This window comes from Sprattus sprattus (assembly GCF_963457725.1).
Source record: "Sprattus sprattus genome assembly, chromosome: 5".
In the NCBI taxonomy this organism is placed as follows: Eukaryota; Metazoa; Chordata; class Actinopteri; order Clupeiformes; family Clupeidae; genus Sprattus; species Sprattus sprattus.
The window spans coordinates 29,353,909-29,366,621 of NC_137924.1; the positions used below are offsets into that span (position 1 = coordinate 29,353,909).

A 12,713-nucleotide genomic window follows, 5' to 3' on the forward strand; every position below is an offset into this window, starting at 1 on the left:
ACCGAAAAGGACATGACCGCTAAAAATACCTCATCTTGATGTTGTGTTGCTGTGATGTATATGGAGTATGTGTGTTTTGGGGGAGGGATTAGTAATGAGTTAACTTTATGTGAGTTCAGGTGTGTGTATGGAGGTGCCTGTGAATGGTTCTGTTTGAATATGTGTGTGTGGGTGTGGGTGCCTGGGTATGGTTCTGTTTGAGTGTGTGTGTGTGTGTGTGTGTGTGTGTGTGTGTGTGTGTGTGTGTGTGTGTGTGTGTGTGTGTGTGTGTGTGTGTGAGTGTGTGTGTGCGTGTGTGTGTGTGTGTGTGTGTGTGTGAAGGTGCCTGTGTATGGTTCTGTTTGAGTGTGTGTGTGTTTTTGGGGGGGAGGGGGGCTGTGTATGTTTCTGTTTGAGAGTGTATGTGCCTGTGTATGGTTCTGTTTGAGTGTGTGTGTGTGTGTGTGTGTGTTTGTGTGTGTGTGTGTGTGTGTGTATGCAGGTGCCTGTGTATGTTTGAATATGTCTGTTTGAGTATGCCTGTGTGTGTGTGTGTGCGAGAGAGAGCGATAGAGAGTTTGCAGATCTGTCCTTGTGGGTAGCGAATGCGTGAAACAAATTTGTTTTCTCTCCAGTGCATTCCAAATTCAACCAATTACTTACACTGATGATTGTTCTGGGAGCCTTATTTGCATCTTGGTTGTGTGGTGATGGTTGTTAAAAAATCTTTTCAGTGAGTAATGGCTAAATTATATGTTGCTTATGAACACATTTCTCATTATTCAGCTCTGCTCCCAACTTTATTTTTTTCCCCTTTCTATTCATTCATTTTTTTTGATTCCCTATTTTGTTGAATCTTGAATCTTATAATTTAATCGAAGTAATGCAGAGTTCTGCTAATTGTTTCCAAAGTTTTTTTTATTTCCCCATATTTAATCACTATTTAATCTTACAGGATCATATCGTAGCACGGTCTCATTCTCTTATCTCGCAAAACGCCCATCCATTCCTCTCCCCTCTTACTCCCATTGGTACATTTTGAGGCTCAGCTCCCCGGCACCGGAGATCGGCCGCTAAGCCGACTAAGCTCTCTCATTACTCTCACAACCAGACACAATGACTCATTACGTTCCTCCCGTACCATCGCTCAGCATTCAAATATTACTATAGGGCTCTGGGCTGGGGGTGGGAAGTATACATTATTCTCTGTGATTTTTGTTTAGATATTTGTTTGTTTTTGTTTACATTTATTTTCTTGTTTATTCCTCCATTTGGTTGTTTGTCTGTTTCTTTTCAGTGTGATGTAAAGGATGTGTACATTGAGCTTCTGAAGCAGAGGCCAGTATTGACTTTGGATGAAGCCTCTAGGAATGCACCAGCTGTTTGATGGCTATTGGACGTCGACCTGTTTTAAATCTTTCTCTCTGTCTCTCTGTGTGCTCCACCTCCCAGATGCTCGGCCAACTGGTCGGGGACGCAGTGTGAGAGGCCAGCGCCCAAGAGCAGCCGCTCCGACAACACCAGTCCAGGTGAGAGCCAGTGGCATTAACCAGCAGCAGTCGGCTTCATTTTAAGCAGTACAAATCGATGGCAGTGTCTTAGGCTATGGTCCGACTGTCGGTTAAAATCGGATTTGTGTGCATGTCTGTTTAAAATCCGATGATATGCAACAAGTCTGAACTTCTGTGACTTCCACGTAAATTCCATGTGTACATCACATGCACATGTGTCTCTGTTGTTTCAATTGTGTGATAACTTTTATAAATCCACAGCTACCAATATCATGTGGTAAATTAACAAGCTAATTTAATTTCCCTCTATGTTGCTTTGTTCAATATCAACATTGCTTCTGGGCACAATGTCATTGTCAATGTCAACTAATGGAGTTAAGTCCGTAAATGAAGATTACTACCCAGACGCAGATTGGATCTGATCAATTGCGGGATGTAATTCTGATATGAAAAATCGGATTTGGACTGTCGGTGTGGACCTAGCATTAGTTGGAACTCTCAGTTATCTTAGACCTGCACACTTAAAGGTACACTTCTCCAATCAATCAACAATTAGCTTCAGGCACGGAAGGCAGGGTGTAATATGATTGGCAGTTGAGCAAAAATATTATCATTCTTCCACAATCAATGACTGCACTTTTAATGTGTGTGAGGCAGAAAAGACGGTCAATAAATATATCTATTACTCTTCCTGAATTGGAGATGAGAACCAAGAGATCAGATAGTTACTCTGGCACAATCTGTATCTTTGTCATGCAGTGGCAGGGAATTGAACCTGTCTGATGCGAACAGGAAGTATTTCAGCATGAATTTCAAAAGGAAATGGCCATCTTCCCGGCATGGGAGCAAGACCACAGAAATGTGTCATACCAAGCTTGTAGAACATTCCACATGCTATGAATGAACAAGTGTGCCTGCAGCAGTCTTAGATGCACTGAAAGGTAATTAAACTGACTGACATCAGCAGCCCGTCCTGGAGTGTGGCCCATAGTCGGAATACAATATAGGTTAAGTTAGGAATATGTTGGGTATCAAAGATGGAGTATGGGTTTACGGAAAATACATCCCTGAAACACACTTGTTTTTCTTATCAGTGTGTGTGTCTTTGTGTGTGTGTGTGTGTGTGTGTGTGTGTGTGTGTGTGTGTGTGTGTGTGTGTGTGTGTGTGTGTGTGTGTGTGTGTGTGTGTGGGTGTGTGTGTGTGTGTGTGTGTGTGTGTCCGCATGTGTGTGTGTGTGTGTGTGTGTGTGTGTGTGTGTGTGTGTGTGCATATGTCTGTGTGTGTGCATATGTGTGTGTGTGTGTGTGTGTGTGTGTGTTTGTGTGTGTGTGTGTGTGTGTGTGTGTGTGTGTGTGTGTGTGCATATGTCTGTGTGTGTGTACACATGTAACATTTTAGATTGTAATGCAGAAGCAAAAACGGATGGCACAACCGAGCATATGTTCCCTGCTTGATAAGGGGACACTCCTATTTCAAGGCTGCTTCTGGGCATGTCTAGTGGGTATCAGTGCACATTATTTAGTAGAGGTGTACAGAGATGGGATTATCTGTATTTGTATCTGTTCAACCAACAAAATGATCTGTCTCTGTATCTGTATTCGGATTTAAGGCCAGAAGTGGGCATGGTTTATTCAGGAAGTCAGTTAAATCTTTAAATCAGGCAAACATTGTATTTCCTTACCTAATATCCATTGGCAATGCAATTGTTGTGATGAACTGTGTGAACCCCACTACCACACTTCTTTAATTTGGGGGCATTGAACAATCAGAAACTGATAAAAAAATACAGTAAAGATACATAGAAAAATGTCCTTCAGTTGAAGGGCATAATCTTACATTTCTTTATTTGTTTACATTACATGAATTTCTATTTTACAACAGTAGAGTCCATTGCTAGCCGCTTGTTGTTGTCACTTGATCTGATTTGAACTAACAGTGTGGACCTAGCCTTAAGAACTTCACACTTACTGTAAAGGTACACTATTCCAATCAACATCTTGCTTCAGGAGTTCAGAAGGCAGGGTGTATTTTCATTGGCAGTTGAGCTAAAATATTATCAATCTTCCGCCACAATCAATGACTGCATCTTTTATTGCAGCAAAGTGAGGCAGAAAAGACGGGAACGGTCAATAAATATATCTATTACTCATCCTGAATTAGAGTCCATTGCTAGCCTCACAAATCACTTGTTGTTGTCACTTTAACTTGTTGTTGTCACTTTAACTTGTTGCTGTCTGTTGGGTTGGTGCCAAATTAGAATTCCACGAAACCCACGTGTGACGGACCCAAGCAGGGTTACTGTCTATGGGTGTGTGTGGCTTAAACCTTAGAGTCAGAGTTGGCAAATGTATGTATGGTTGTGTGTGTGTGTGTGTGTGTGTGTGTGTGTGTGTGTGTGTGTGTGTGTGTGTGTGTGTGTGTGTGTGTGTGTGTGTGTGTGTGTGTGTGTGTGTGTGTGTGTGTGTGTGAGTGTGTGTGTATATGTACGTATGCCTCTGGTTGAGTTTGTGAGCCTAGCCTTAGAGAGCAACACCATTTCAGTGCTTGTGTTGCCGTAAATCTGCAGATTTAGTTTGGGATTATGACACCCCCTTCCCTCCCTCCTCTTCCTCCCTATCCCTGCCTGTTTCAGGAAGCATAGCGATCATCGTGCCGCTTGTGCTTCTGGTGATTCTCATCACCACCGTGGTGGCCAGCGTGTTCATCTGCAAGAGAAGGCAAAGGTATTTACATACACTGAGAGGGTTTCTTTCCCCCATTGCAGCTGACTAGAGGCAAGGCCTTCTGTAGCTGCTAGAGCAAGATATTTGTTTTGCTTGTTTTATTTCGTAAATAGTGTATCCAGACGCATTACTTAAAAGGATTGCATCCAAAAGCATCTTTCGGCTTAAAGCGTGATGATTTGAAATGCGCATTATATATGTGTACATAACACACGCAATGAGACGCAATTTGGGACTTGTGCCAGTCTGATGCACATAATCAAGACATGGTTTGAGCACTGTGCTGTATATACCTTCTACATGAGTTACTTCACTGTTTACCATTTTCAGCCATGAGAATCTCATCATTACTTCCCATATTGGATGAAATGTTTACTGTATATCATAACATATATGACAAGCAGAGGCAAACCTCTTCTCTTCTATGAACAGGTTAGAAAAACAAATATTTAAATTATAGCAGTGTATTCTAAGTTATTTGTATAAGTATGGATTTAAATGCTCTTCCTCTGAATTGTGAAAACATGTAGTAATATCTATATACTACTATATAGTAATATATGATGTAATATCATTGTCAATATGTGGTAGATATTTAGTGGTTGTATTAGTTTATATGATAGACATTGTGTAGTAGCAGTATATTGTGTGATGATAAATAGATGCAATATTGTTTGATATTGTTCTATTTTACATTTGCATGGGTAGTTTAAAAAGTCTGTCTCCCAGGGGCAAGCGAGTGCAGAGACAGCCCGTGACCAACGGAGGACTGAACGTCGAGATCGGCAACCCTTCCTACAACATGTACGAGGTGGACCACGACAACCACGCCGACGCAGGGAGCCTCCTGAAGCCCAACTTCACACTAGACCCCCACAAGGTCTGTCTCTTCACTCATGGTGGACCATGATAATAATATAATATATTTCAAATGTCTATATTCAATTATTTGACTAGACTTGTTCTTTTATTATTCAAGTTATTTAAATGTATAGCAAGGCTCCATAGTATGATATCAATATAGTCAGCAGTGAATAAATATTCCCTGCTGAATCTCCGGTACCTTATCTTCTCAAGCTTTTTCTCTGTACTGTTTGGTGACAGTGATAATTTAGGGGACGTGCATCCGACTAACAATGAGAAAGACATTAATTCACACTTTCTCACACTCAGTCACTTCTTATCTGACATCCTTGTCTCCTCCTGCACTAACCTGCAGCATAACAAATGAATTGTAAAATCTTCAGTGATCTTGTTATCTGCTGACTGTCTCGCCTCAGCTCAGAGTGTAACCATTTTCTTTCTGTTCTTTTCTTAACTATCTGACATCTGCTGTTTCCATCCTTTCCCCCCAGATCACTGTTTATTAAGAACACAGTGACTGGAAGAAAAACTAGACTCATTCACTGTTTTCAGTGTGCCATTGTTGTCGCTAGTCTGAAAACTCATTGATATAGATAATTACACCAGACCTGGTTGATCCGGCAGAATTATAGTGCTTAATAAATTATAAACTTTGGTTGTTGACCAAATTGTCTCCTCAGACGTCAAGTGACCTCAGGTCTGCCACAAATGCATGACTATGCAACTTGAAATGAGGTCTCGATATAGCAAAACAGCTTTTTAAGATATGGTTTCAAATCTGTCTTCATACACGTACAGTCAGTCGGCATATGTATGTTTTGTGTGCCCATTAACAGCCCCCCGAAGTTAAGTGAACACCTCATTCTTGTCATAGGCTTGAGGCATTTTTCATGGAGTAAATGTGTGAGCAATGAGCTCATGTTCGCATCTTTCAGTTTTAGATTTATCTCAAAGAGTTGAACACTAGAAACAGTTCCTGTCATAAAGGTAAATCTTGTAAATCTTGTATCAATTTGGACACCATTCTTCTTATTTTTTTGCTTAATATTTGTAGTTTCAGAGCTATGGTAATGATGGTGGTTTTGTTCTTGGTAGAGTGCCTGTCTATCATGTTGAGTCAATGACCTGGTGTGTGTTATAGGGCTGGTGTGTAAAATCCAGTGACACTCGCACCTTGAACATTCACACAGTCCCAAAAGAAGTCATACCTGGACAGGTGAAGCATCCAGATGATGTGAAAGTGTTTGTGTACATGTACATACATTCATTAGGGTGGATCCCACCTTCAATGAATTACTCATGAGTACATCTGTTCGTCTAGACACGTGTTTGTTTGTTTTCCCCTTTCGAAATTCAAAAGACCTCCTCGCCATGATCTGTAAAACTCAAAGAGACCCCACAACTCCAAGGCCACTGGGTTTAACACATCCTTCGCTGGAGGGCCATTCAGAGTAACAGATGCGTAGCAACAGAAACCGACTGCTATTTCAGTCTAAGGCAGGCTGAAGGAGTTTGTATGCAATCAAGCAGTAATCACCAGAGCAAACCTTCTAAGTGGTGTGACGAGGCTGCTGTAGGTCACTGTGTCCTTGTAGAAATGAATGTTTTGATAGCATTACACCGCTTGATTAGTTTGAGTAACACTTCGCCCGATAGGAAAGGGTAGACAGAATTAGTCGCACTGCGATGAAAATGAGCCCTGTCAATCATCATCCATTCCATGCTTTGTGTGTTTTGGTCCATAGATCAAAGGTGTCAGATATGTCACCATATTGCAAACTATTAGGCTGTGGTGTAAGTCTTTGTTCCAGTGCATTGGGTTCGGCTATTCCAAAAACACTCAACAGTAGATGAAATTAGCTGTTTTCCTTTTTAGTTTTGTTTACAGTGTGAAAGGCACATAACTTCACACAAATCATCAAAATATTCAGTATTATTGCAATATTGAGAAATACTTAATCACAATATACTGTCAAAACTGGTTCAAACTGGCTGGTTCCTTATTCGGAATAAAGGCTACACTTCATTATACTGTGACTGAATGGTGTAGATTTAAATGAACACCTTAGCTGTTACCTGATTGGTATTCATTCTACAGCTGTCAGGCTTGTTTACACAGCTAACCAACCTTCACTGTATGTTTTCATGGTCTGTTCTGATAAACATAACCACCGTCTCTCCATGTCCCTGTCAGTGTATTGTCTGCATGGTAATGCCAAACTTGCATGTCTGTTATCCTAGTGTGCACCACGCTAGTCGTTGTCATTCACTCTTTTGTGTAACCTTATTAATGTTGTCAAGACACCTGTTTTTTTTTAAGGTTAAGTTTTTCCTGTGTGACGTCTTATCTTATCATTACTGTCTTTGTCACAGCCTATGAACTACTCTAACCCCGTGTACGCGAAGATCTACCTTGACGGCCAAAACTGTCGGAAGCCAGTCATCAACATTGACGAGAGGAGAGAGCTACTCCCAAAGAAACTAGAGGGCGCTATTCGAGAGACCGCCGCATAGCCTGACCTAACACTTTCTATTCCTTTTTTTACGTCCATGTAAAAAGTGTAAAAAAACTAAAATAAATAAATGGAAGGGGATAAAAACAACAATTTTTCTATTTCCTATCAGGTTCGGATAACTCATTTAGGATTGTTTTGACATCAGCATTACCTCCTCGTCCCTCAGTGTCTCACAGCCCTGGGCTTACTATTCGTACGTTATATTTTTGTTTTTATTTTCCTTGTTTCTGTTTAATGGTCATACATATACTGCACTATATATATGATGTTGATATAAAAAGCTGCTCATTTGCATATGAACTTACTTACATAAGTAAACCACAGTAGCAAATGAAACCTGTTCTACTTTTCGTGTTCTTTATTTTTCTTTTTTTATTATTGTTTTTTTGTTTTGTTATGAAATTTGCTTTTGCTATGTGGGACAGTAACTTGCTTTTATGGCTTCCTGTAACTGCAGTTTCTACAAGAATTATGTTACTTTTATGACAGCACTTGTTTAATTGTGCTGTGTTGTGTTATTCTGGGATTTCAAAACAAATGTATTTTTGGTCTGAAATGTTGGTCAACTGTTCATTTTATTTATTTTGTTTATTTTAGTTTTTGCTCTTGCCTTATTCACGTGCATTTTTGTTTGAACAAAGGCTGTGTTCATCACCCGAAAGACCTCGCTATGGCCAAGCCGTTCTGGCCCAGCTGTTTGGAATGAACACACCAACCAACAAACAAACAGACAAACCAAGCTGTGTTCTGTTTCCAGTGCATTGCCTGGCTTTGTCAGGAAGAAAAAAAGAAGAAAAATAAATACTGCATATACTCAGTGTTTATATCCAGTCCAACCAACGGATATTTTTAAGCAGTTTCAACTTTATCATGCTTTATCATGCATATCTCTCTCTCTCTCTCTCTCTCTCTCTCTCTCTCTCTCTCTCTCTCTCTCTCTCTCTCTCTCTCTCTCTCTCTATCTCTTTCTCCTTTCTCTCTCTCTCGCACTCTCCCTCTCTTCAAACATCTAACTCTTCAAACGTATGCGGTGCCATAGCCAAACTCAAACACGTTGTGAATGAAAATGCACTGCGTTCACGATGATAACTCTTGAAGGGTTGGACACTTGAACCCTTGTAGTGTAAGCTGCCATCATCCTGCCAAAATGAGCACATGTTAACAGTATGTTGAAATATGTTGGCTGCTCAAAATTATCCCTAAAAGGCTCCTAATGGTTTAAACTGACAGTATGCTAAACATAACTACAACTTGTGGACGTGATATATTTTTTTGCTTATGCCCAACACAGTGTTTCACTCATCCACCATTAGCTTACTACAGTATGAGATCACATGGAGAGGTCTTGACATGACCTTACTGTTACATGGCAATTTTAGAGTATTATATATGACATCACTTCATCTGCTGCTCCAGAGAGGAAGGCAGATGAACAAAACAGATTTTATAATTTTGTATTTGATTTATATGTTGTTTGGCTGCTTGTATTTTGAAGAACTGTATTAAATGTAAGTACTTTTATATAAAAAAAGTGAATCAATATAAAATAAAGGCATTTTATTTCCATTTCACATCCTGTGATCTTTCTCGCTAAAGAAGACTGAAGTGTGGGAAGGCCAAATTAATTCTCAAAAGCCTTCATGCCTTCTGTATCGTCAATGGAACTGACACAATAGGCACATAACATTGGCAACCCAACCGATAACCAGAAGGATGAATGGCGCAGAAGGAGAAACATTCAAATTATCAAGGCTGAAACATTAAAACGATCAAAGCAGAAATGGTCTTAAAGACTATAACTTTTCTCTCGCGTTGTATGAGAGGATAAAACCGTGGTTATATGTTTGCATTCCCGCACAAATGGCATCCTTGAACTGTTTCTTTGCCTTTTTATTTTTCTGATTAATTGAAATCCGTAGGTCAGACGTTTTAACCTTCACATCAGGTCAGCAACATAAAAAGTCGGAAAGAAAGGAACACAATGTTCTGCCTTTCCTGGACTGAAATTGAATTCTATCTACAGACAGCCGAGTAAGACTGAAAAGATTTTAAAATATATGAATTCACTTGCTGGTCTTATTTTTGATCAATTGTGGCCCCTTTGTATCATTCAGATGATGATATTCCTCAGCTCTCACGAACAATAGAGCACCTTTATGCTAGATAAGAAAATATACTATTACAGATGTTGCACTGATGGTAGAAAAGCCTACAGACCCATGGAAGACTGGAATAGACCCATTCAGTAATTCAACCCTGCCTACACTTTAAACTCTCAACACCTGGCCCGTAAACACCTAACAAGAAACAAGTTATAGGTGATATTATAAGCAAACGTACGCATGAAAATTAAGTTGTTTCAAGTTTATTGTCAAATTAATATTTAATTAAATAATTGCATTTTGAGGTTAAAAAGTGTTTAAAGTTAAGTTTTGCAACATATGCCAATGAGCCATGACTACCTGTATATTGCAGTGGTGAGTTACGCATGAGTTAACTTAGGGGTAATTTTCTCTTAACCGTTTAATGTGGCTTTTTAAGATATGAACATGGTAGAATAGCTTCTGATAGCATGATAATCGTGTAGTTGTTTTGATCACCATTATGAAGAAGCCCTTTGGCACAATCTAAGGGAGATTTTGAAAACCAGTACATGTATTCCTGTGGGCTCAATAATAGATTAATATGTAATGTAGCATTGATCAGCACATGGAATTGGCCACTTAGTCCTGATCTCTGCTGTTTATCTGTATCTTCCCTGCTATGGAAGGTAATCAGGTTTTGAACCTTTCCATCCTCCGGAGTAAATGCAACTTCAGTGGTAACATTTGTGAAGTAGATACATTTATGACTTTCTTTAGAAAGATGCTGTACCATCGCATAAAAGAGATGTAAGCAACACTGCATAATGTTTGCAAGGCTGTTGCAATATTCAACAGGACTCTCGGATAACTGTATGTGTAGACAGAAGTTGTAGACCAAAAGTTTACGTCTTACCCACATGAAAACTGTGTTGGGCATAATCATATGTTGGAAGGTGTCGGGCATCATCACTTTGTTCACAATATAAATGGCAAAATCCGAGTAGATGATGAAAAATGATTGAGATTGCCCTCTGTGACTGAAACGCCTTTTTAAAACTATAACAAGTTTGAGAGCTTGGTTATGCTATGTTTAGGTTTAACTTTACAGTTTAAGGGCCTGATTTACTAATATGCGAGCGCTGCTTAATCTGCGTTCGCAAATTAACGCACAGTGTTTTTGCGCATTTTCCGTGGTATTTATCAAACCACATCTGCGCTGGGCACCGTGTGCTTACTCCACCCTTTAAAGGACCTGATTTACTAACATTGATTTGCGAACGCAGCTTAATCTGCGCCTTGGCCAGGCGCACATTAACGCACGGTGTTTCCCCACATTTTCCGTGACATTTATCAAGCCAGATCCTGGGCAATCATTATTTAGCGCACCGTTAAAAGACGGGAGAAATTGCCTGCAAGTTACTGCCTGCCATGGAGATTCGAAGAAGAAAAAACTAAGGTTCAGCGGAGAGGAGATAGATATATTGGTTCACGTTTGCTCAATCATTGAACCTTATTCAATGGGTTGTATTGTTGTTTTGGACAGACCACTACCACGTAAGTAATGGTCATGTTGGCATCACATATGACCTGGACATTCATTGAATATGTGTGCTTTCTGTTTCGGTAAACGTGTTCGTGGATTGAAGGTGGGACTGTTTGCATTTCGGTGCAAGCAATAGTTCCAATTACGTTCGGAAAGTTTGCGATTTCAAAAAAAGTCCTGTTTGATGTCTCTAATTTCAGCTATGGCAGTGGGGAAATGTATTGACCAGCGCACCGTAGCAATGCGTCGAGTACCTGGGTGAATATTTGGCTGAGTGAAGGCTGAGATATGACAACTGCTGATGCTATAACTGTTTGAAATGATCCGATGCCAAAATTTGTAATGTTGTCCTGAGTTTAACAACTGATGGAATGTGATCTCCGGTTGGAGGCTTCGATGTCTCTGATCTGGTTCAGAAGTATTGCGTGGCTGGTTAAGCTGTACCGTCTAATGATTTGTGTATCGCTTAACTGAAAAAGTGTTATACGAGTTGAAAAAAATATTTCTGTGCGCTGTCTCTGTATATATCTTCGCCTTGCTCTCATAACTGTTGCAATATCAACGTTTTCAGACTCAATGGAAAATGCGCTTCCTGGTTAAGACGTGCTTTTAGGAGGCGGAGAATTATCCCGCAAATTGAAATGTGCGCTTGACAGGCAGTTTTAGTAAATACCACGCAATACATCATTAGGCGCACTTACCTTCTCTCCTCCCATTAAATTGCGCTCCATGCCCACGTTCCACCCAGGTTTCCACCCACGTTTTCGTGCCCTACCCTGTTCACACCCACAGGCATTAATATGCGCTGCGCCCCCTTAGTAAATACCGTTTTATGTTTACGACCGCTATTTTACGCCAGAAATGGGCGCAATCCTGTTAGTAAATCAGGCCCTAAGTATTTACAAGACACTTTCTCTATACCTATGTTATAGCTTCGATATCATGGTAGACGGTGGAAGATATGGAAAAGTTATGTTGAGTGTTTGAAACACATTATAAGAATGTAACACTGGTCAGCACGTTTGAGATTAGTTATTTTGGGCATACCATCCTCGTAATTAATTTGGTTCTGCTATTATAACTCCAATTAGCCTCCAAACACCCACACTGAGCCCCTGCTAACCATGCATATTCATGTGACGCCAACGCCAGCTAGCTAATGCTATTCTGCTTAAGAACATTTCCATCGCTAGCCTCAACCTTAAGTCTATTTCTGCCTGCAGGGGCCAGGAAGAGTTTGAGAGTTATAAGAGCATGTCCTACAGGTCAGTTTAATGAAACTCAATAATACTTTGAGGAGGTAAGGAGAGCTTTATTGCCTTGGATGGCCTAGATAAAGTGTGTGAGAAAGAGAAAGAGATAGAGAGAGAGATGGCAGGTACCAAGTAACAGTGATAATCAATAGTTCCTCTAAGATTTGTTTTAACTCATACAGCAGACAACCTCACTTTCTATTGAGTGGAGAGTAATGCCGTTAAACTCAGACCTGATA

At 40.1% G+C, this 12,713-nt stretch overlaps 1 protein-coding gene across 1 annotated transcript in view; it reads left to right on the top strand.

The window, feature by feature from the left end:
* lrp1bb (low density lipoprotein receptor-related protein 1Bb) overlaps positions 1-7,592 on the top strand; it is a gene marked incomplete at both ends in the record, with an annotated part of 317,704 nt that extends 310,112 nt beyond the window's left edge. Inside the window, 5 exon segments of the mRNA XM_080838235.1 lie at positions 1,432-1,508; positions 4,124-4,214; positions 4,923-5,094; positions 6,220-6,294; positions 7,452-7,592. Coding sequence (XP_080694361.1) covers positions 1,432-1,508; positions 4,124-4,214; positions 4,923-5,094; positions 6,220-6,294; positions 7,452-7,592 — 556 coding nt within the window.
* Between the last annotated feature and the right edge of the window lie 5,121 nt (positions 7,593-12,713).